The following is a 25,073-nucleotide window of genomic DNA, read 5'->3' as shown; positions in this document are numbered from 1 at the left end:
CAAAAAATTAATTTGCACGATGTAAGTTCGAATACCGTCGTTCGCTAATGATACCCGATACGGACCGTGTCTGGCATAGCTCCTTCTCGTAGGTACATTCTGCTCCACATATTTCCACGGTAAGGATGAAATACTCGCGCGTGCCATCGTTAACCCTCAGAATATTGAGTATGTAATCGGGAACGTGGCCGGGGAATTCGAGCTTCATGAAATCTTCCCTGGAACTTCATTTCACTCGGTGGCTGCGTTTACGTGGTTGCCGAGAAAAACCTTGCTCTACTGTTGCTCAGAATCCTGATGAATCTGCCGGCGCTGTCAGTTATATCTTTGCATTAATTAAACGCGAGAATTTGTTGAAATTACATGGATTCAATTCTGTTGGTGGTATTATGTTGCTTGTCGAACTGTTTTGATTAACTTACCAAGTCAAATTTTACAAAAAGGTGATAAAAGTTTGCAAAGTTTCAAGAAGCTTCATATTTATTAGTTATCACGGTTCTGTTACTTTTAAATAAGCGTGTGAAATATAAAAATTTGTATTAAATTCTTTGAAATTAGGAGAAAACAGTGTATCAAGTAGTATAACCCAGAAATTAGTCAGACGAGGATTCTGTGGCAAGTAGTATAAGCCTGAAATTGGTCAGACGGCGAAGAATAATCGAATTTATTATTAAAAGGAAGAGTCCAGGCATCGTGTATTTTACAGATAAACCGTTAATGATGAAAATCTTGTTAATTGATTTTCTATCAACAAAATTTCGTGCGTTACTTTTCCGGTTACATCGTCGAGAAGACGTTTGACGCTTTCGGTCACGGCTCATGCGGTTAACTGACGTCGATTCCATTTACACGACAGACAACGTGCGATAATAACAACAATAACAGAACAATCACGTAGCAGGTTGAAAATTAATTACGCCAAAACAACGTACACGCGTTTCTGCCCTTTGAAGCGGACCCGGTGAAGCGCGAACGGCGAACGGTGTCAAACTTGCTGAAAATTAATTCAAACTATCAGCCAAAGTTTCCGTGCACGCGTTACACCCCCGGCGCACCCGGAAGTACGAGTATTATTTACGAACGTAACCCGTTTCAAAGACGGTTCCGATGAAATCTCGTGAAATCGATAAGCTGACCAAGAAGAAGAGCTGATACATCGAAGAGGAACAAAAAGCCGAGAATGAAACAAGAACAAGAAGCTGCAGGGATATTTAGTCACTTCAGCACGTGCTCGCGTCTGACCCAAATTCTCCATCAATTAACCCTGGAATATATTTGATCAACGAACGCCTATCTAAAACTGGTATTTCATCAAAATCCATACAGAACAATAGCAAAACAAGGGACTAAATTTTTCCATTGTTGTTGATAAAACACAAATATTTGTTTCCAGCACTACGTCATACTAAAAATCCGTTCGTATCTCAATTTCGTAACATTCTCTGTTAGATTTTTTTTTTTTTCATTTTTCATACGTAACCAGTTGAAAAATGGAACACAAACGAAATGAACGGAAAATAATAACCATTCGAACGATACATTTTCGAAGGAAGAAATGAACCGCGTAACGAGTACCAACCATTTAATACACTTATTAATTATTCTCACGGTGAAGAGCCAATTGGACTTTGTTTCAACGTAACTGCTTCTGCTTTCGAATATTCATTCGCCATTGAATAATGCGAATACCCCAGAGGCTGAAATTCGGGGTTGAATGAGTTTAATTATAATACGCGAGCAATACATGGCTGAGCTTCGACAAATGACGAACACTGTGCACAATCGCGTCATTTTTCGATAAACTAATATCTCGTAACCGTGTTGTGCTTTTCTCTTCATTTTCGGAATTATTATTCATCCGGACGATAATGTTTGGAGATTTTCTGAGTAATAATTTTAGTTACGTCAATGTGGCAGGAAGATTATCGAGCGACAAGTTATCAAGTGTCTACTGTATTTTAATTAATACAGTATCCGACAATCTGTATTTCACACACGACGTATCTGTATTATTTCGATCCTTTTAGAAGGACAGCAAGAAAGGAAATCCGAAAGCCGCTTTTTTTTTCCTATAGAACAAATTGAATCTTCGATAAATCCTAGCATCCCGTCGATCATTCACGGAAATCCGCTTAAAACGTTCGACGAGGAATCAGGCTCGATTAAAAGGCCACGCCCTGGAACATGTTAATTCTTCGTTCGGCAGCATTAAACACAGTATTGTTTGACGTGGATCGTTGAAATACGAGGCATCATCATCGAACGATTACTCGCGATTTACACGCGTCAATGTTTCGCCTCTCTTTCTACCATTGTTTCACTTTACCTTCCTATACTTTTCTCCTCTCTTTTCATTTCTAGCTCGAACGAACGATACAGATTGTCGAGCGTGTCTTAATACGATGAAATATCGCGGACCAGCTTTCGAACGGGACACTGTCGCCGTATCCATAACGAATCGGTGAATATAAATCGCAAATATTTGTATGTAGAACGTTTGAAACGTTCACTGGCGATTATGTTATATACGAGTGTAAGGATATTATCGAGCACAGGTGTTGTTACCTTTCTTCGTCGAGTTACAAACAAACAAATTAAAAATTTCAACAATTGCAATAAACAAAAGATTGCGATATTAGGTAAATGTCGAAAGATAATCAACGTTATAATTCATTAGCTATCTGTCATTTTGCAGAAAGAGAAAAACGAATAGTTGATCGCGAACAGTAAATTTCTCTATCCTCGTTGGATGATCAAAAAGCAATCAATCCAATGCAATTGTGTCGTTCAAATTCGTCGAACGTAAACGAAAAAAGATACACGCGTAGCTTAATTATCAATTTTCCACTGGATCATAGAAACATTTTTGTTTTTATTTTTTTTTTTTTTTGCACGCGACACATATCGCCACTTGCAAATCCCACGTTCTAACAAACGACATTTTTAGACCGAACAATTTCGGATGCCACCTGTATCCCTTTCGAATAAAACCCGGTGATATGAACCACCTTTTTCTCTCTCTTTCGACCATCCCGTCCCCATTGCGCCCAGAATTAAATTCGAGGCAGGTCCGAGCGGACGATTTTCACCGGAACAATTAAATTTACCAGTAACAAGATTATCAAGTCGGATGGTGTTTATTTTTTTTTATAGAAACAACGTAACGAAATACAGAGAATGTTATAACGCGGAATGATTCGTCGTGCGAAAATAAGTTGTGAAAAAGTTTTAATTGAAAATCTTTTACGAGTTTATCATCGACTAAAGTTCCATTAACTTATTAAAATCTATTTAATAGTTTCCCGCAATTGAACACTGACTTACGTGATAATTAACTCGGCAAATAATCACCGGATCTATTAATCCTGATATAAATCATTTTCCTATATTACTCTCGTCCTATTTCGTGGCTTCATTTCGATCGTCCGAAAATTCCCTAATCCTGTGCCAATCAACCGTCCCCATTAGCCTGAATAACGCGTTTCCATACTGTGCACCATTTATCACCAACGACGAACGACAAATATTCATCAGACCAAAAAACGTGACACCGTAAACCAACATCGTTCGTAAATGCTAAAGATCACCACCTTTGATATTTTTCGTATTAGCGTACAAAACTCTAATGACAGACGTAAATTTAAAAAGTTCATTTAAATAGAGTACGAAGATTGTATCGTGGAGGAAAAATTGAGAAAAGAACGTTTCATTAAGAGCCTTCTAATAGACTGGCCTACGTTAGTAGGGTAAATGGTTGATCTATACTACTGGCACGAATCCAGTAGGCTTCAAACTTAATTTGCATTGGAAGAGCGAATTGTAAAATATACTATCATTAATTAGTACAATTTCTGCTCTCTTCGAGCCCACTTTTCATTGACACAGTAGACGGTAGAGTACAGTAAAAGAAAAAAGAAATGTATTAGACGGACCAGAAAGAGAATGTGTCACGAATCACCGTCCACCCTCTGTTTCGAACGTAACGGGCAGCCAGGGTTCCGTGCATGACGGATCGATCAGCAGGGAGGAAAAAAAAAGGCAATTCCCGTTCACCGGGAAGAGGGAGCAATAATCTCTGGTCGCGATTGCTGATTCGAGGCACGGCGCACCGATCGAACGCCATTTCAAAGGGTAAATCCGATTCGGCGGTCGGCTGTCCGCAGCGGTGGCGGATCATAAATAAACGCTTGCCGTGGCACGGATACCCTGGTGCCGGTTTGTCATCCGTGGAGGTCATCCCGTAGTCCTGACAAAGCGTTCGTCGCCATTTTAAAAATGCACGTCACGTAGGAAGCGAGCATCGCGCGACCCGTATATGTACATGTCTTTGGTACGACTTGAAAGATCGACGGACGGTTCACGAAGGGGTTCATTAATTCACGATTTCTAGCTGATTGGATTTCATCCGGTCGCCGTGACAGTTTCCGACGTGTTCCGTGTCACTGTGTATCCATCTTCTTCTGTGAATCGTGAATCACAAGGAGTCGAGTGACAGACCGATGGACGAAAGTCCTTGATCATTGGTATTCGTTGATCTTCGAAGGATAATTAAGCAGCTTGCATGGAATAATAAATTTGTGAGTTAAGAATAATTTTCTGATATTTTTAAACAGGAAGAATTTTTTCTACGTTTCATATCTGTCTTTGCATCGTTCTATTTTCTATTTAATACCATTTATTTTTTATTTAACGTTTCCGTGGACGTTTCACAAACGATATTTCAGTTTAATTAAAATCCAGGTAATGAAGCTTGGTTTTACACCATTACGCTTTATGAACTTCTAGTCGCAGCATAATGAACTCGGTACCATTATTATTATCATCAGCTTTTTGCTTAATCAGTCCGTTTCTCGCTTGAAACATTTCAATTTAGAAATTGTGTTCCTTTTCCCATGGAAAGCTGTTCATTTTCAGTCTCGAAACGTTCGTCGAAGAAAATTAATCTTCTCAACGTCGTATTATTCTAAGGGTACCAAGACGTTCTTGAAACTGTAAAATGATTTAATTATTTCTAAAAGTAAGAACCATGGTAATATCTTTTAGATTTTCGTGGAAAACGCGAGAAAATATCGCGCGAGAAGACGAGGAATCGTCTGAATTTCCGATAGAGAAATCGTCCAACAGCCAAGTGTCAGGAAACTTCTAAAATACTCTTGGTATCGGTGTGCAGCTATCAATTTCTCACTAACACTCGCTCGTCGTTCGGTACAGGATAAAACAGTCTAAAGCAGTTGGAGGTCAATAACTCAAACTCGCCGCTATCATCAGCGATATTTTATTAGCGCACACGTGACACAGAACTCCGAGCAATGTTTACAGACGCGGGGAAAGTCGAGAAGAAAATCGCCGGGAAAGCACGTAAAAGGAACGATTGAAAGTTACGAATGAAGGTAAATATAAATAGGTGAAATAGCTGGTATTTCGTACAGCTGTTCAAAATGACGATAATTTTATTTGAAGGAAAATTAATTAAATAATAAATATTAAATTTGAATTCGACATTAAGCAACCTAGTTTCTGAACAAACAATCTTGGGAGAGTGGTGGACGTTATTAGCAGAACAATGCCTATTTTCCAGGAAATTACGTAACAGACCATAATTAGATATTTCCAGCGATCTCCATTTGGGAGTGGTGCTAAAGGAGACCATTAATAACGTAGATCCAACGGAGGGATAATCTGCGAGTGGAATTGGAGGATCGGTACAGGCTTGAAACGCCTCGACCCTTCAGAGATTCAACGCGTAACCGTACTGTTGCCCTTCTATTTCAGACAAATGATCGTGCGTTCGCCAAACGGCTGGCAACCGTACAGAGATTCAGCAGATACACTCTGTCTCTGGATGCTTTGATCGTGATACGGAAATCGTCTTCTTACAGATGCACGACGCGCTTGTCAACGGGCATGCATATTGCACGCTATGAAACGTAAACGTGCATCCTTGAGACAATGATACAATGCCGTCTGTATGCTCCGGCTGGAATTACACTGACATTTCGCTGGCAATGATCGAGAGATTCGTAGGACAGTCCGGCTAGGGTCAAACAGAACGAATCGATTATTCATCATTACCAGTGGTAAACTTGAAGCTTGGAATTTCATTCTTGAGAATTATTTTAAAAATTATTCAACTGATATTTATCTCCATAATTATGAAAATTTCTAATTCAGTAGGTACTTAAAATTCGTTTCCTTTTTTTCTTTTATTTCTTCGAACTTGGTTATATGCAATATTCTGACCAGTTATCCGGCTAATTTTACAGCAGACTGTTCATTCGCCTCGGTTATTGTTCCAATAATTCTCATATATAACGTTTTGCTATTCAATTCACGAATTACTATCTCCATAATATTGGACGATTGTTCTATCTTTGAGAATTTCCAGCCAGTGTATTACTTGCATTTACATGCGTATCGCATTATCTTGACGTAATACTGTATGGTCCCTGCCATATGGTGCATTATTAGTACAATATACTCTGAATTATTTGCATACGCAAGACCGTAGCCTTTAACTCGTTCCTTATTAAAACACGTTACGTTGATACGAACATTTTCCCAATTTCCAATTTAACATTCTTTCTCACTGATTTATCCCTCTAATTTGGTTGGTAACAATGCATACTCGGAATTACATAAGGCAATTAAGAAATATGGGTCATTATTCAAATTCAGATTTTCAGGAAAACGAAGCCAGGTAAATTTCTAAAATATTGATTTTCACGTATTAATTACTGCATACCGCTTTTTTCAATTAACCCACCTTCAATTTGACGGGGTATAAGTTCGCCTTGATAGAGTTGGCAATAAAAAACCGATAAAATTGCAGTCCACGATCGAGCGTTTCATCTCTCTCGTTCTTTATCAAGGGCTTAAAGTAAACCGAGATCGCAAACAGGATCTGGACAATTACGATTGAAAGATAGCGAGGGAATCGGAAGTCGCGTCCGGTACTCGCGAATTCTGGCCACGATCATCCCTCTGAGAAAGTTTTCTCGATCCCCAAAGGCTTTCTTCGACGTCCTTAGTTGATCCTCCGGCCTTTATCCAGGACGCGGCTTTATTAGAGGGAAAACAAATATCGAGCACGTGACACAGCGTGCGAAACAGAAAGCCTCGCCGTTGCTTATTATGCGCTCGTTAAATAGCTTGCCATCGTGGATACGGCATTATCCAGGTCAACGGTTGCAGAGAGGAACCGTGCTTAATACACTTAATAAAGCTCGTGACACGAGAATGATACGTTGCATCAGAGGATGCGTGTCCTCCGCGAATTGTGAATTATTAAAGGACCACCGTCCCTCGTGTTTCGTCGAATGAGAGGATTAATCTCTTCCCTTATAATTATATATCGAGCAACACATTCCTGATGATACTTATACTTCAAAGTTGACAGAAAACCGGACACCTATTTCGAATGCAATTAAATGATAAATTTGATCAACAGTGTCGACAATCGTTATTAATTTTATTTTTGATTTTCTTCCAATTGAAGTTATTTGAAAGAATAAGATCCCTTTTAATATTCTGATCTACTTGGAAAGATCTTGCCCACTCGAATTGATAGAAATTTATTACAAATTCCTTGGAATCTCTATTATTTAATCAGCTCATCGATCTAAGTCGTTAAGAACGTTAATGAAATTTAATCGACACCCATTTATCCGTTAATCCTTTCACGATCATCGAAGCATCCTTCGTGCCCTATAAATTAATTCTCGCACATCACTGCTCTCTGTCGTAGTACTAGGCGTTACATTAACTCGATTACGTCTACCACGTCGTCGGGGAGGATCGCAACGAGTGAAAATCACCGACTTCGCCCTAATACCTGTGTATGTTCGCGAAACTTTGCTGGGCGGAAAATTCTGCCACGTAGCTCGAGACTCGGGCACAATCCAACAAAGCTCGGAATCGAGGAAATCGCTACGCTTCGTACACGTTTCGAGTAATTGCTTGCCGTGAAGTTGCAAGGAATATAGGTGCGCGAGAATCTCGGAGCTTCGAAAATTTTCAACGGCAAGCTCAACTATTTTCCACGACAGAATGTATCGTGCGGAAATGGAGGATATCTGTGTTTGATTTAATTAATCGTTCCAAGTTTTCGTGGACTTGTTAAGATTTTATGACGGTGTACAAACACCTACCCCTTATTATTTGGGAATATTATTTCCGTGGGACGGAAGGAAAGTAGAGGAGGTAGAATTTGCTAATTGTATTTGAAGAGTGTTGTGAAAGATCAGTTTGATAAGACGAATTAATTAAAATGAATTAAGAAGAAAAATCATCTGCCATTTCTATTTCTATTTCGAGAATGAATAAAATAATTTTAATGAAACACACCAGTGAAGGTTCGCAGATGTTCCATTTCTGAATCTGCTCCCCTGAGCAATCGATGGAAGAATAAAGGAAAATGCAGCGCCGAAAACAGACGGAATATCAAACCAGAATTCTTGTGCGGAAGATTTAAGATGAGCTCGTGCCCATCTTGAAGCTCTGGGAATTCGTGAAAGCAGTTGAGAAAAATTCTTCGCCGACCCGAATGTGTCGTAACGCCGTGCGACAATATATCGGGAAGAGAAAATTTTTTGTCAGAAACGGTTGACATCTCCGAGTGAAAATCGGACGGAATACCTGAGAATAATATTCCGTGGCTAAAAAAGAGATATTCGAGAATTTACAAGGACTGAAAAATTATTTCAATCGCTCTCTGGGGAACTGCGGTGGGTTAAGAGCGATTCGCAACAAATTCGAAGAAATGCGGATATTGGAATACCTAGGTCTTCCCGGCGAAATTGTCGAGGAAGAATGAAAAAGTAATTTACTCGAAAACGTTTGACGGATATTGAAAAATCTTTTGATTTGGTTGCCTTGGATTATTCTTTTTATCAGAATCGAGTCCCAAAATTTGAATTTTCTTTTTTCTTCTCACAATGCAATTTATTTATCTTGAACTGTACAAATCGTAATTTAATTTTCTATATTTTTCATACGATTAATATACAGAAACACAATTCTTATTAATGCAACGATTCACAACCAGTCAAACTCTTCCATTGCCAATTTCCATTCATATTTCCATCGGTTGTCGCTAATTGCGCCAAGCTGTTTGAATATTTATGTTTCGTCCGTACTTACAAACGAAAATTTGTCCCTACAAATAGGAACAACGTGAATACGTAATAACCGTTTGAAACGCGATAATGATCGACGACACAGGTTACTCAAACAACGAAAGTCAAGCGTAACGAACAGCCGCACAGAATTGTGGAGGATTAATAAATACATCGTCGGTAATCGTTCGAAACGTACGGTTCATCAACGGGAGTCATCGTCAACCGTGCTCGAACACGACCAACTTTTAAATACGCTCGTTAATTATTATTAATTGCCGTGTATCGGACAGTAAACGGATCATTTTCTGCCGTGAATCGATGACACACGTGTCACTGTTGCTTTTTAATTTTTAATCGGTGATCGTTGTTTCATGGAGAAATTTTGGTATATTGAAATCATAATCTATTTAAATTTAATACGGTTTCTTTTAGATATTGAATCAGATAATGGGTAATCAATACTTTATTTTCTCATACGTTACCTCAAATAATTAAAAAGATTCAATTTGAACTTACTAATATTGTTTTATACGAAAAGAAAGAGGACGGGTAATATACACTTCAATTTCACAAGGTATTCTATTTTATTCTGGGAATTAATTAACATCAAATTTTTCTACGAAACGTATGATATCTCATTTAATTGATAATTAATTAATTAATAATATAAAAGAGAGGGCAAACGTTGAATAGCCTTGTTATGCTAATAACGTAGAGTATTAAATCGATAGTTTCAATTCTGAAAATTAAACCATCATTTTCGCTATGGTAATTAAAGTTCTAATTGTAATGATCCTTTTTATCCATGAAAGTGCAGCTGGCATATTTTTCAACAGTCTCCTTTCAGTTTTCAGCAAAATGAAAAATATCAGTTGCAACTTTCGTTCCATTTTCCAGGTGCAGCATTTGCAGATTTCAAAGTTTCGTCGAAAAGTACGAAATTCAAAAAAGGATGTCAATTATCAAAGTAACGTTAAGCATTTTTGAACGTTCAGATTAAATGAAATAATTTTTGCAAATAATTTCCCTTTTACGAAAGCAATTCGAAAGCTGTGTAGCTGGAATTTGGTGTAGAGAGAGTGAGGCCACCCTCGCCTCCTCCTGGTGTGACCTAGTAATCCATATCGTTTTAAAGGGGTTGTAGAGATGTAAAATCTCTTGAAATCTCTTGAAAACGATATCGAGCTAAGGGTTTAAAACTTTAAACGTAAGTGAAAGATGAGAGCAGAAGAGAATAGCGATATTATGGATTTATTAATAACAACTGTTGCCTGTAAAAAAGATGCATCGCTAACAAGCTGTAAAATTAGTAATTTTTGTATAACTGTCCTTTTTCCCGAAAGCTGTCGCCAAAGCTAGCAAGTTTGAAGAAGATTAAGGCATAGGAAACTCCGCAAGGCGGAATTTAACGCGGCGCGACGCGTAAACTTTTGAAACGAGAATTCTGAGACTTCATTTGCATTCAAAAGAGTCCTCCCCCGGAATATCGTGAATAAACATAGTATTCCTGTGTCTGTGTATACGAAAAGAGATTTCGTACACCGAGCATATTACTTCGATAATCCGTTTCCAATGAACGGGCGATTCTCTCCTTTATCCGGCAAAATAGTTATCGAAAATCACGTCTACGTAGAATTAGTTTGGAATTTATTTTCAAGTGCACCGATAACATTCCTCTTTCCGGTTCGTTTGCGTTTTTCCAATTAAATCTGTTTGCCGACAAAACGAACGTACGTTTGTTTTGTCTTTACTGTTTGAATGAATCACGGCGGAAAAGTTATACGGGAGAAAAATTGGGAGAGATGAAACCACGGAAGCATCGCGCAAGCTGTTTTTTCAATTATGAAAGTGGTTATGAGAGTAGCGCAATCAATAGTGGGAAATGAAATACGTGATACTTTAATCTGTTTTGTACGATATTGAAAATTTGAGTTTTCCTTGAAAAATAAATAGAGGATGCAATAAATTGACAAGAAATGGTTAAGAATACAAGTAAAATTTGAGGGGTAAAAGCACCCTTGAAATGCTAGCAATTTCAAATTTATATTGTTTATAATAAGCATCTAATTCAACGTTATTTCGAGACTCTTGAACCAATTTCATCCTACATTTGTATTATGAAAATTGTTGATTAATTATTCGTTAAGTGGGGTGAAAGAATTTCTGCTAAAACAGGTTAATGAAACGTTACTAATTAACCGTGGTGCTAATTAAACATTTAAGACGAGCTTTATGCCAATAATTGTTTGCGAAATTGTTTTTGCTTAATTAGTAATCCCGAAAGTGTTCAATTGTCATAAATAACAATTGGCTATTCTTATCTCTAAGGTTTCTTTAGATTATTTGGTGAAATGGAATGGAAACAAAACATGTACTTAAAAATTTCTTTTTTCAAATATTAACACGCGACTTATTTGCAGTATCGTCTTTTTTCGTTCCACTGATGTTGACGGTGGAATCAAGTATTCTCTGTTGAAGGGACTTTAAAATCCCTGGCGCGGTACATTAAGCTTTTGGATTTGCATTTCTAGTTTTGCTATCTTCAGCTCGATTAAATTTACGTTTTTAGCAGATAGTTCTCCCGTTACGGTAAGCCGTTGGATCTCGTGCGTTCGTCGTGCAGCTTTTACAAGATTAATATTTGGATTTTAGGTCTCTCTCATCTACTTATATTAAACTTGGGGATTTTACGTTCCTGCTTCCTTTTCCTCCACCGTATCGTATTAAATGTAGATTTTGAGCCTCTCCCTCGACTCTACTAAAGTTTCGTGTTTGTCTAGTACCTCTTACATTACAAACAGACTTTACCTGCTTCTGCTACATTAAACTCGCAAATTCTGACGGTCCTTTTGTTCCTTTTAAACTTCTACTTACAATTAGATATGATGGACCGCTCGTTTCGCTGTATTTAACATTTCGTCTAATGAATTAATACGTGGATCTTAGAAAATGAAAAATTTTCTTTCAAAAGATCTTTTCAAGTATCTGCCCTTCGAACTTTCGAATTTCGAAATTTTCGTCTGCCAGATTTTCAAATTTCCAACTTTCTGAATCATTCAAATAACTGCCAGGCGGTAACTTATGAAAGTTTAGAATTTCAGAATGCTTGCAATTTTTAGACCTCCATCGTGCACGGAATACCATTATCTTTTCTCCTTTTTAAAGGCACCCCTAACGCTTGACCTTTTTTTATTCATAGAACTCCCTGTTTATAGAACGCCTTCGATACTCTTTATTATTCAGATTCGCACACGTTCCTCCCTCAGCCTCTCTCGAAAGAGAAAGGGAGAAAATTGTGCGAACAAAAAGAAGGAAGGAGCTGTATTATCTGGAAAAAAGCATGCTGAACTGGACTAGTTTCGTCGAAAAAAAATTTTCATGAATTCCGTGACTGTCTTATTAAACTTTAGACAGATAAAATGGAACAAAGTTCCTGGCTGTTCTTATCGAGCTTTGTAAAAATTCATGATTCTCCAGTAGTAACGCACGAACAGATAGTTACGAAGCTCTCTGACATGCATTTGCTGTGCAAAAAAAAAAAAACAGACGAGGGAGAGAAATGAGAAAAGAAATTTCCTTTTGTCAGGAATCATGCGAGCTCTTTTCTCTTTCCACGAACTTCCTTTTTCTAAGATTTTCCTTAAGGTATCGTTTGGCATCTGTTTCTTAAAAATGAAGAGATTCTAAAATTTCATTTATCTTCCAATAATTTCAAGTCGTCAAATCCATTTGACATGCAACAAGCCGGTGTAAATTTTCCGTTTCTTTTTCACCGTTTCCCTTTTCCCTTCGCCCTTATCAGCCGTAACGAAATTGAACGATGATTTGTTCTACAATTTCTGTGTGTTGGCATTTTCTGGAATAGTGAACCGGAAGTGGAGGAGTATTGGGGGATCGAGGCGGGAATGAAAGCGGAGGGTGGAATTCGCAGGTTGCGTTCGGTGCTCGCGGTCGAGGAACGAAATAGAGGAGAGCCAGGGAACTGTTTCAGGCTTTAGTGATAATTGAATGAGCGAATACTGAATCGCCACGGGATTTGGGGACGGGTATTGAGTGCACGAGGTGTGCACGTCTGAAAAGTTCTCGGATTGTTCGAGAGACGGAAACACGTCGAGCCGGGATCGAGGTGAAGGAAAAAGAGCTCTCGCCAAGGAAACCTACCAGCGACTCCAGAAAACTAATTATTTTCCGTCTGTCAAGAGTCACGAGAGCTTTCTCGTCTTTCCTCTCGTTAAGGAATAGCTTTCTCAAAGGAGTGTTGATAATCAAACGAAGAATTTATTTCGTTCCGTCGGGTAAAACGAAGCGATCTTTAATTGATGATCAAAGTAAACGAAAACGTATTTTCAAATGTATAAATTGTCATCTGTCGACGGCTGTAGTCGAGGACATTCTAAAGGAAGGATAAAGAGAAAACTAGAGAACTCGAAAAGTGAACTGGCGAACAAGCTTTAGTTCGTGACCAGTTGAAAAGCACAGTGGCCACTTGAGAAAGACTCCGTACCCCCCTCCGACAATCGTCTTATTTCACGGCCAGACCGGTGAAAATACGGCATTTACCAGCGGTTGGTCGTATCCGTGTCACGATAGAAGAAACGACCTCACTTCTGGAGGTAAGCTAAAAGAAGCGGAAAACTTCTCGCGACCTATTTTCTCAGGAAAAGTGTTCCGTCGGTTTAACGTCCGACCGCGTGCACCGTTGTTAATGCGTTACTTGCAAACCCACCTGTGTGTACGTGTCCCTGAATGCACCTGGCCGCATGCATTATTCACGGACACTTTGCATTACTTAGTGGAACATCCACTCGCGTCGATTACGCTCGACCATGCGAAACTGTCTCGTTAAAGCTGATACTGATGCTGGTTATTGTTGGACAATAAAGTCGTCATTATTCGTAAAATGTCTCGATAAGTTTTCAAGAAGAACGAATGAATCTTTTTGGTTTTGTACGATGTGCGACAACGCACAGCAAGTGTGTTTCCCGAGGGATGATTTAGCTTCCCGCCCCGCTCGTAGAAATGTAGGTCGATTGAACAATAGTCGGTGCTTTAGAGCGATGACTTTTTATTTTGAGAACTTAACCCGAGCTAGCTGAGAGTACGTGGAAGACTGTCGTTCTATTTTGTAAGGAAGAGAAAAAAATAGAAAATATTCAAGAAACTAAGGTCTTTGAATCATAGAAGTAGAACGTATCTAGGAGAGTACTATTCTCGGAAAAATTAATAATTTATGGTATATATGATTATTTCTGCAATTTATAAGAAAACTTAAATGAACATTTTTAGCTTCAAAGCTTCTGAGAGAAACTTTGAAACGAGTCTCGATATTTCACCGAAGGCTCTTAACAAAAAAATTTCTCAATAATAATAATGTTGCCCAAGAATCTTTCCCGGAGAAATTTCCTAGCTGCACATTTCTAAATATACTGCTCGGTGTACGTTCGCAAAAATCAATGAAACGAAATATATAAATGTAACATCAAAAGCGGCGAAGGAAAGGAATGGAATCATACATCTGAATGAACTACTTCTATCTTGCTAAAAAGAAATGCGCATAACTCGCGTTCAAGAAGTCGTAATTAAAGGAAAACCCAATTTTCGAGCGGTCTTCTCGTTTCGCAGTGTTCGAAACGACGCTGGAAACAATATTCGTGTTGTCCATTGTCCGTCTCCCATTCCACCTCTTCTTCTATACACATCTAATAAAGAACAATCGTCAGAGTTTTTAAACTGAAATTTGCGCAACGAATGCAAATATCCAAAGGAAACACGAGAACGCCGTGAGATGAATTGTCCACGGAACGAAAGTCATTGTTTTGACAATTATGCCGAGCTGTTTAACGTCTAATTGCTATGAATAAATAAATAATAAATTTTGACCAAATGAAAGGATCGTTTCATTTGTGAAACAATCTAATAGGCATTCACGTTTATAACAATGACTTTACAACTGACGGTTTGGATAAATGAATTCGAGCATGAAATTTGATTATTTTATCCTGCGATCGTTCAACAATGGCCCGAACATTCAATGCCATTTCAATCGTATAAATAGAGCTTTTTATTGTACACGAACGAGGTTACTTCAGCCATAAAAGATAGATCCTACTTTCAAGCTTTTCTCGGCACTAATTTGCAATTTTTTTTTTCTCTCTCCTCCCCTCTTGCAAGGCGAGTATCCGTTTGTAACGAGTAGCTTTAACGGATAAAATATTCAGAAAGGCAGATGTTTCGGTTCAAGTCTAACCGGGGAAAAGTCGATGCGAGCCTGATTTATGCAACTTCACGTATCGTTCGCGTTAATCATGTATTTTGACTTGCATATAAGTTGGTCGTTAATTAAATCAGTTGGCAAATAGGTCACCCACCGCGTTTGTAGATGGTACGCTTTTTAAAATTCAAGGATTACTTTCAATGGAACCGTTAACAAACATACTTGGAAACCAGAGTGCTCTAAATAAAATCTAATACTTAGATGTGTAGTTTTTTTTTACAGATTATAACGTGAAGTACTGTTTTTCTAATTTTCGTACAAAAAATGGTGATATTTTTACCGAGAATATCTAGCGCCACGAATTTAATAACCGAGAGAAATTAAAAGAGATGTAATGAAGACATCTTTTCATTCGACAACAGTTTGCACAGCTTTGAGGGTGCATTTACCAGTTCTTTCGCAAAATTACCATCATGATCGATTGGATATCGATCGTTAGAGTAGAAAACGTTGGTCTACAGACGCGTCTGTCCACGTCAAAGGATACAATGATCAAACACTGGCGGATGTATGGTCGTGCTACGACGAGGGGTGCAGCTTGAAAAGCGAAACGGGGGATGAAAATGCGAGTATTCAATGTCGGACCTTCGGTCTCATTAACAAGGTGGTTCGTCAGAAAAAAGAAAGTTTATGTACAGTTGAAAAGGGCGGAATGGAAGTAATAGAAAACGCTCGTGAAATCGACGGGTTATTTTCTTAAGTTGAAATGAATCCAATTTTATAATACTAAATACTACTGAATACTGTTTCGAATAAAAGAAAATTCTAATTTATGGATAGCATTGATCGAGATATTTTTACATACGATCAGCACCTCTTCAGCTTCTCTTTTGTCGAAAGAAGCAACAAAGTAGAAAGTGGTTTCTCAGAGAACAGGAGTCGTAAAGGACGCTCTCGGTACTTTCGCAGAACCTAATAAAGCTGCAAGCTTGTTTTATCTTGCCATTTTCGCTGACTCCATTCGCTATGCTTTCTTTACCGTACAATTTTCAAGCATAAAGCTTATCACAAGCGTTGGAAGGTTCCCCTCGATCCACTGACACCGATTTCTTTCATCATCATTTTCACCCTTTGCACCTCGGTTAATTTTTAAATATGATTTATATATTTGTCGCATCATCTGCAAAGTATTTAAGTGCGGCGAGTATGCTCTTATGGAGTGCAATCGTTCAAAACAGCCACTGAATTACGTACACACATTCTAACAAAAGTTTGAATCCCACAGTTTTATTTCATAATAATTCCACAGACTTGCAGTCCCTTTGTAGATGAAAGAAAACAAAACAAAAATCTTCCTTTGTATTCCTGGACAAAGGGTTAAATTAACCTGAAGATCGTTGCCAGACGGTGTGTATAAAAAGCAGCCATGGAAATGTTCAAAATTTCACTGTACAGTAGAAAAAAAATTTTACAGAACATCAGTACACTAATTACATTGCATTTTGCCCCGGCGAAAAAAAAAGGAAAAGACGAGAGGAAACCAGCTGCAAATCGTAGCAAAAAGCTTCGAATGAAACGAACAAAGTTAATAAAGCTTTTTAAATCACGCTGGCTCAAAGGATCTCGGAACTAAAAGCCACTAAACGCGTCCCTCTACAGAATTTCAGCGTCTCTTTCTCTTTTTTTTTTGAATTTTTGAACGTGCTCAGATGTTTTTTCTCCATCAAAGTTTCAACTTCAACTCTGGCCACCGGTCCCGTTTTATATACGAGATGTCGCTTCGACGGCGAACGTTTCGCGTCCTCCACACGTGAGCCAGGAAAATGGACACATTTGCCAGGGAAACGTTCAAAAAGTTTCTTAACGAGTACGCCTCGTTAGAAGGAAATTAAAGCGCATCTCTGTGGCAACGTAGACGAAAAACAACGAGGATCGCTCGGTGAGATCGGTGCGTTTTCCGCTTCTACCAATTAAAATTCTGCCAGACGAAGTACCGAGCTTCGTTTAGACTGGAAAGTTGAATCGATCGACATAATTAAAGAGATAATTAACCGAGAGCTTGGTTGGACATTCAACGTGACACACTACAGAGGCGTTTATACCCTCTTCGCTTTACTGTTGTTATTCATTTTAACTTGCTCCTCGCTGGTGGATAAACAGGATCGTTTTATAAATTAAGTAGAGCATCAAATTAAAGATTCGTAACATAAAATTATTGTGAAATATTTACCCTTTGAATCGATCTACCGTAAGTGCTATTCCGAAATAATACTTTTCTATCATGAAATCACGTTAGACTTTTGACGTATTCCTAGGAAGGGGAAAAGGAACTGACCAAATTCTCAAAATTTCTAAGCTCGAAGTGAAATACGGAAACGCTACAAACGACGTTAATAATGCATGACGAGAGGGAGAGAAAGGGTAGACGAGAGTAAAGGGACAAAGCAAAGTGGTTTCGTCACTAGTACAAACCATCGGCGAATCTCATCAGGAAGTAGGTGGATGTTTCGAGTGTGTTTCGAGCAAACATGCTCGGCCATGCAGTGTCAACCTTCGCAAGTCGGGCTACGGTACGACGGAGAATCGAAATCTGGGTCGCGCCAATTAATATTATAATTCGCGGTGGCCACGAAGCTAGAATGGAAACTATAAATCGAGCCAGCCAGCCAGCCAGCCCTCTGGAACCATCGTTATGATCTCCATTATTCTGTACGCGACGACGTTAACGTCGCATTGGAAATATAGCTGATGATGAATGTCCTTTGTCTCTTTTAGAGATCCTTTATCACCGATGCCCTCAGTTGACCAACGAGAAAAATAACCTTCTTTTTAAAATCTTCTAACGTTATTCACCTAGTAACTCGTTCGCCTCCTTTATTTTTTTCTCACAGAATCTTTCTTTCCGAAAGATGTTACGCGTTTAATCCTCTTGCTTTCCGAGGGACAATGAGTCACGTGAACGAAGCGTACTACAATTTCACGGTTATATTGTCCCCTCGATTTTCCGAAGGTTCTCGTAATCCACCGTGAAAGAAATACGGCACGAGTCATCCGAGTAAATGGCACTGAATTGCTTGTAAAGGGAGGCTTGTTTTTGGATGAAATTGTCCCGTTCAGACGAAGACGTTCGAAACAATTTCAACGATCTATATTCCAGTACATTTGCTTTAATTAGCTCGTAAAATCGTTGGGATTCAATGGTAGAAAAATTGAAAAGTAACGATTTGAATGGCGGGAGGATCAGAGACTTGATTAAAATGTAGCAAAATATTTCTTAAAGTAATCTTTAAAAGAATTCTTTGATAAAGTCGAGTAATTCCTCTGTGCCTCGATTTTCCAGCCTCTCATTAATCGTTTCTTTCGAAACTATATCCACTAGTTAACAGACACACAATTACCGAGAGGTTGTGTTTCCGTGTAGCCTGGTACTCTCCATCAAAGCGTTTTATTATCACATGATTTGCATACGTTTCGCTGTTGCGTGTCGAATTATGCATAATTATCCGCAATTATCGTCGAACTCAAAGGGCGGCTTTCACCTTTTGGACACAGCGAGATAAGCTGTTAACAACTGTTGCAGCCCCGAGCGAACTGTTTTACTCTCAAAGTATGTAATATGAAGAATCTCATGCGACGTAATTAGTTTCCATGTTGTATTTAAGCTATTGGTGTTTGCTGGCAAGGAATTTCCTACTATGTTCCATGCAATGAAGCATGATAAAACTACCCCCTTTACGAGCTTATAAAGCTTATAATTTTGAAATTCGTTAACGAAAAATATTGGACCTTGAAAATGATGAAGCATTTGTTTATGGGATATTTAAAGCTTGCATAGGTAACTAGAAGACTCAATTTCAGTGGCACGAAATTTCTCGATTAAACGGAAATTAATATTTGCTAATGAGGAACACATAATCGAACGATGCAGGCCATGCACCAAGCGAAATAACAGACGTAATGTTAGCTCGTAATCAAATAGCACACGATAATAGGTAATTTGCGATGAATTTTGATACACCGTACGGGTTAACATATCTTCTCATCAGGCTGAACGGGAATTAATGATGTAATCAGCTTTTAACCCTATCGCATCCAAAGCTGACTATAATCATTCGATGCGGAACGTTTGCATTTCGAAATAGCAAGATAAGCTGTGGAAATGTAGAAAAATAACAGCTAACAAATTTTCTTTTATTTTTTTTTACTCCAGTGAATATAATCAAACACACCCTATACAAAGACAGAAAATAACAGTCGTTAGAGAAACAAAGTACAGCAGGCAAAAAAAGAAGGGAAAAGTGAAGGTGGTTAGGCAAGGAGCTGGCGGAAATACAAGATGGTCGCGAGAAAGGGGAGCAAGCGAAATTAGGGGGTGGAAAAAGAAACGGCCGTTTAAGCAGCCGGCTACAGAGAATGGAAAACACGGTCTGGCAATGCTGTTATCGCGGTGGACAGTAAAGGGAAATATGGCGTCTATTATTCGCTGAATACCTTCACCTTTCCGTGTAATTGCCGCGCGAAAGAACAACCCCCGTCGTTCCCCCTTGCTTCCTTTCTTTTCCTTGCGGAACGAAAATGGAGGTTAGAACATCCGTCTGCTTTCCTATTTTATTGCGTTGGAAATTGTAGGTCGTCTTAAGCGTTACGGATTAGGGGAGGAAAAAAAGTCGCGAAGCGAATCTTTATTTTCCTCGCGGTTTTCCTCGCGACCGAACCCAGCCGTTATCAATAGCCCTCTTCCAGTCCAGGAATTAGGACTGTAATGCGATAAATTTTGCACGAACCGCTGAAAAAGCACAAGCTCGTTTGTTCGAGGCTGAAGAGGGTGGAGTTTCCTCGGTTGCTGGTAAGCGATGATAAATTTGGTCATCGAAATGACCATGGAATTCCGGTGAACTTGAAAAATATAGGGGAACATTTGAGCTGAAACACGATATTTTGAATTTCTTCTATTAATATTAACACGTTGACTGGCGCAGTAGAAAATCATTTCATGAAAGGGGATGAAACGTAGAGAAGAGAAATGAAAAGAGAAGAACAGACGGGGGGGTCTGGTGAAATAAAACAGACGAAATTCGAGAAACGAAAGGGTAGATTGAATTTCATTGAAACATGTCTGGCCGATGGATAAATGACGCTTCCTCTGGATGGAAAAAAGGAGGCGCATCGTTCGATTCGAAGCGCGATTTAGAACACGGTTCATCCTCGTTTTCTCCCCGAGAAAGTGTTAAGGAAAATGAAATGGAGTGAAACTAATTTCTCTCGTTCAAAGCCGTTAACTGAAGTCTTGGGCGTGTTTAACGGATCTGGAGCAGATATTAATAATGCAGAACGATAAGAAAAGGAAAAAACAGATACCCCGTTCGATCGTATATTAAAGCTGAGTTATTGATAAAATGCATTCTTGTAAATTGAATGGTATTTCGAACCTTTGGAAAGTTATAAGAGTATTTAGAAAATAGTGAATAATTTACTAACAAATTTGATTTTCTTTTTGTTGCAGCACGTCCTCAAAAAGTGGAGATTAGTAATTATCCGAACAAGGACAAGATCGAAGTAAAGGTGGGTGAATCTCGTCGTGTAGAATGCGTGGTTCGATCAGCGAAACCTGCTGCAACCATCGTATGGTATCGTGGGAACGTGCAGATCAAAGGGGGTGACACTTCGATCACACCGATCTCCATAGAGGGTGGTAAGTAAATTCAAAGCTCACCTTTGTGTTTCGCCCGTAAAATCGATAAAATCTTTCTACCGAAGCTCGAAGTTCTTATCTTCACCATAAGAATCGACGACCACGAAGCCTCCCTTTTTTTTTTATCTTAAAACAGGCGCCTGTTATCTTAAACACCTATCTGCATAAGTTGCGCTCGAGGCTTAGTTCATGAATGGTATTAACAAAAAATTAATTCATGTATCAAAGATTTCGATGAGATTTATTTCAAACAAAAGGGTGTCTCTATCGTTCAATATCTGAATTTTGCAAAATTTTTCGAAGGAATTTTACAAACTTTTGAATTTCAGAAGACAAATCGAATGAAACTAATTAACAGAAAGCTGTCGTCCGAGACGAACGAGTTTTCTTGTCGAAATTAAGTCTCCCTCTTGCACACGTTCCTCGAGCTATGATTAATCTTTGTTTACTCGATCACAGGGTAAATTTTATTTTCGTTCAGAGGACCCTAGAGGACCCTTCTTCTTCTTCTTCTTCTCGTCCTTCTCATTAGTCAAATGTAGCAGAGGGTTTTAAAGCGTCGTTCCCGTTAAAAAAAACACACCCCTTTATTGCTTCGTTCGAGATAACAAATTGGACTCGTTTGCGGGAATCTTCATTAAGTAAACAGTTTTCGATTGAGCCATACTTAATTATAATTAACGAACTGTTATTGAGATATTCAATAGTCAATCGATAAATCGTTGCTATAGTCATTTTAATGAAATTTTAAGCTTCAAATTAATGTACCACAAATGGTATTTAACAATACTTTTGTGCCAAACATTTAATATTTCGAGATTCACTTAATTTGAACGGTAGATATCACATAAAACCGATTTTCAACGCTAAAATGCTATATATCGTATAAATTATTCAAGAAATTTTTAGTAAATCCCGATTGTGGAATATTCGGAGTAATTGAGCTTCGCTTTTAATTACTCAGACGCTTTACTCATAAACTTTAAATATCGTTAGCTGGAAACCGCTAAATGGTTTCGTTTCAAAAAGCTTCATTCATCAATTATATGTTATACCATTATAATATTATTCATTAGCTAGTAAGTGGTACGAATTTCGCCAGCAATATTCATTAATCACAGTTCTAATATCATAAAGTCGTTCGTCGACCTATAAATGCAATTTTCAAAATTGTTATTAATCGATAAATTCAGCTTTCAACAATCACCATCAATATACAAAAGATGATTTATTAAAATTCTTGAATGAACAATTATCGATCAAAATAACCACCCTTCAAACGAATGATCAGTTTCTTCCTTATTTGAATTTCTTGGCAAATCTAATAGCGAATTTAGTGCTTTCAACTTGGCAAATATTTCCAACCGGTGTTTCCTATTCTACGTTCGAAAGGGGAATTCCTTGAGTAAAACCGAAGTTGAAATTCAGTGCAATCGATCAAGCAGAAAGACGCCGCTTCGAAAGTGGATTCCGTTCGTCGAAACTTACCCGAACCTAATTCTCCTTAATCCATTTTTACTGACAATTAAAGCCGCAGACGTAGACGTCCGCGTCCCGACGCCGACGCCGACGCCGTTCTGGCAGGAACAACAATTCGAATCGAATGGAAAAAGGAACAGGCAGAGGCAGCTTCTCAATTCGTTCGTTCGCGCACAGACAAGGAGCAATTTTCAGAAGTGAAATCGCTTCTGCCAGTCGTTATATCGATCCCGTGGCGAACACACGCCTCCGGATAAAGGAAAACATCGAAAGGAAAAGAGGGAAACGCTATAAAAGATGAGTGCTGCGGGAGCAGAAGTAATAGGCAGAAACGGCGATGGAAAAAGAGGCCATAATGGTTCGACGAGCAAAGACTCGCTCCCTGTGTTTCTACGGATGCTTCCTCTTCTCTCCGCCATTTCTATGAAATAATTAATGAATATGAAACAGAACGGTCGCGACACGGCCGAGCTCGTTATCTTTATTTAAATCCAACCAGCCGCGCCCCTTGTTGCGATTTAATCAACCAGACAGATCTGTTTACAATCCATGCTGACGATGGATGGAATAAAATATTGATACCATGAATGTTCGACGATATTTCAGGCTGACCTATCGACGATACAAATACTCGAGTGTTCGTTGAGGTAGAAAGAAATAACAAAAACAACCCCTTGTCAAGGTTCGTCAACTTTTAAATGAGAATGCATTGAAAGGGTTGGAAATGAGACCTATAGTATGGTGAAATTAATACTATAAAAATTAATCTGTATTATGAACGTTGATTAATATTGGCGTAATTAGATTCGCCAATTCTAAGATTCCAAAATTCTAAAATTCTAAAATTCTAAAATTCTAAATTTCTAAAATTCCAAAATTCTAAAATTCTAAAATTCTAAAATTCTAAAATTCTAAAATTCTAAATTTCTAAATTTTTAAATTAGTGTATAATCGACTGAAATAAATAAATATTCATAGATGAAATGATCTGTAATGTTAGCAGGAAGGTTAACGTCAGCAGTTTATATCCGAATGGCTGGTTGAAACCATTTCTCCCGACCGAGTTTAATATTTAAACTGGGCCGCTATTCTTCTGCGTAGTGTTTTTTGAAAGCACACTAGAGAATAACTTAATAGAGTGTCTTAGTTGCTCCATTATATCCTTTCCAACAATGTGGCCCACTACTTCTATGCTCGCCCCATATATTCTTCTTTTCGTAACGTTCCAACATAGTTAACGTTTCATGATCCCTAGGGTCGTAACTATGGTTTGTACAGTAGCTGTTCCAACGGCTTGAAAGTTTTATCTATGGCCGTACAGGTTTGCGTGAAGATTTTTCCTTCGTAATTCGCCTACCCTTGCCTCGCTGATAAAAGTAACCTCCCTATGTTGAAAGGGATATTAATTGTAATTACTTCTACAATTTATATATTCTATTTTTGAAATAAATTACAGCTTTTTTTTATTTTTAAGCAAACTTGACACTGTCGAATTAAATTTTTATTATTTCATCAAATTTGTAAATAATTGAGGTTGATGTTCTCGCAATGGTTAAAGAACCTTGACGATCTGTAAGAGAAACATTCTGTGTACTGAATAAACTAAACGCCTCTGAACTTATTATAACGCAGCATTTTCTGATTCAGTTTACAAGTAGTCACAAGGGGTATCAAAAGCTCGTTATCGCGTTAAAATCCAACAAAGGGACACTGAATAATGTAAGAAAAGTACAGTCGCGTAAAGAACAAAAAGAAAAGCAATGGACGCAACGACTCAACAAACATTTCCTCGTAGTATAAGACCGTCGGATTAATTTATTTACGCTAGAAATTAAATTTAAAAAATACCGTGTTACGTGTAGGTAGTAAAAGTTATCTCCACCTGTCGAAATGGAAAATAATTTTCAGCAGAGGAAAATTAGCTGGCGCGAATGAAAATCCTGGGAATGGGAAATTGGAATTTCTTGAAAAATTAAAAATCAACATGAATATGAAATGGAGAACGCGAGATAGATTTGTTTCGTGTATTCTGATCGCGACAAATGGAAAATTCATGAAAAATTATTTCAGAATTTTTCGGCGAGGAAACGTATGCGCTTTGAATACGTAATAAGAAAGAAATTACGTTTGCTGTTATTTCATTTTATTTAGCGCTAGAACAAGCTCATTTTTCACATTTCTCGTTTTACATTACAAAAACTTGAAAATTCTAAATTTAAGTCTCAACTTAAGTCTAATTCTAAATCTTGATCTGTTAAGCTTGACTTCTGCTGATGACAATTAATTAATGCATAGCTACGAAATTGTTCAAAATGATCGTAGCACAAATGGTTGACATTCGATGTATTGAAATTGTTTAAAATCCAATGGAATAGTTGCAACGAAATCGACGTTCGCGTTGAATGCTTTAAACGGGAGTTTCGAGCGGCGCTCGTGCATGCTCGTCCCTCAATCGGATTTCACACTTGGAGGCAAAATTTCGGTGGTTTACGACTAGTTTACAACTAAGTCTAAGTAGTTTCCTTCTAGCTGTACACGTGCAAGTTTCCTCTGTCGTTTGCACACGTTCAGT

At 38.2% G+C, this 25,073-nt stretch overlaps 1 protein-coding gene across 4 annotated transcripts in view; it reads left to right on the top strand.

Moving 5' to 3' along the window:
- LOC114872437 (nephrin-like) overlaps nt 1-25,073 on the top strand; it is a 203,046-nt gene that overhangs the window by 163,627 nt on the left and 14,346 nt on the right. For all 4 annotated transcript variants that reach the window (XM_029179624.2, XM_029179622.2, XM_029179623.2 and 1 more), the window contains exon 4: nt 20,834-21,022. In XM_029179624.2, the coding sequence (XP_029035457.1) occupies nt 20,834-21,022 (189 nt within the window). The remainder of the gene's footprint in view (nt 1-20,833; nt 21,023-25,073) is intronic.

This window comes from Osmia bicornis, chromosome 11 (assembly GCF_907164935.1).
Source record: "Osmia bicornis bicornis chromosome 11, iOsmBic2.1, whole genome shotgun sequence".
Taxonomy (NCBI): Eukaryota; Metazoa; Arthropoda; class Insecta; order Hymenoptera; family Megachilidae; genus Osmia; species Osmia bicornis.
Note: the sequence above shows the minus strand (reverse complement) of the source record. Positions and strands in the feature narration are given on the sequence as shown.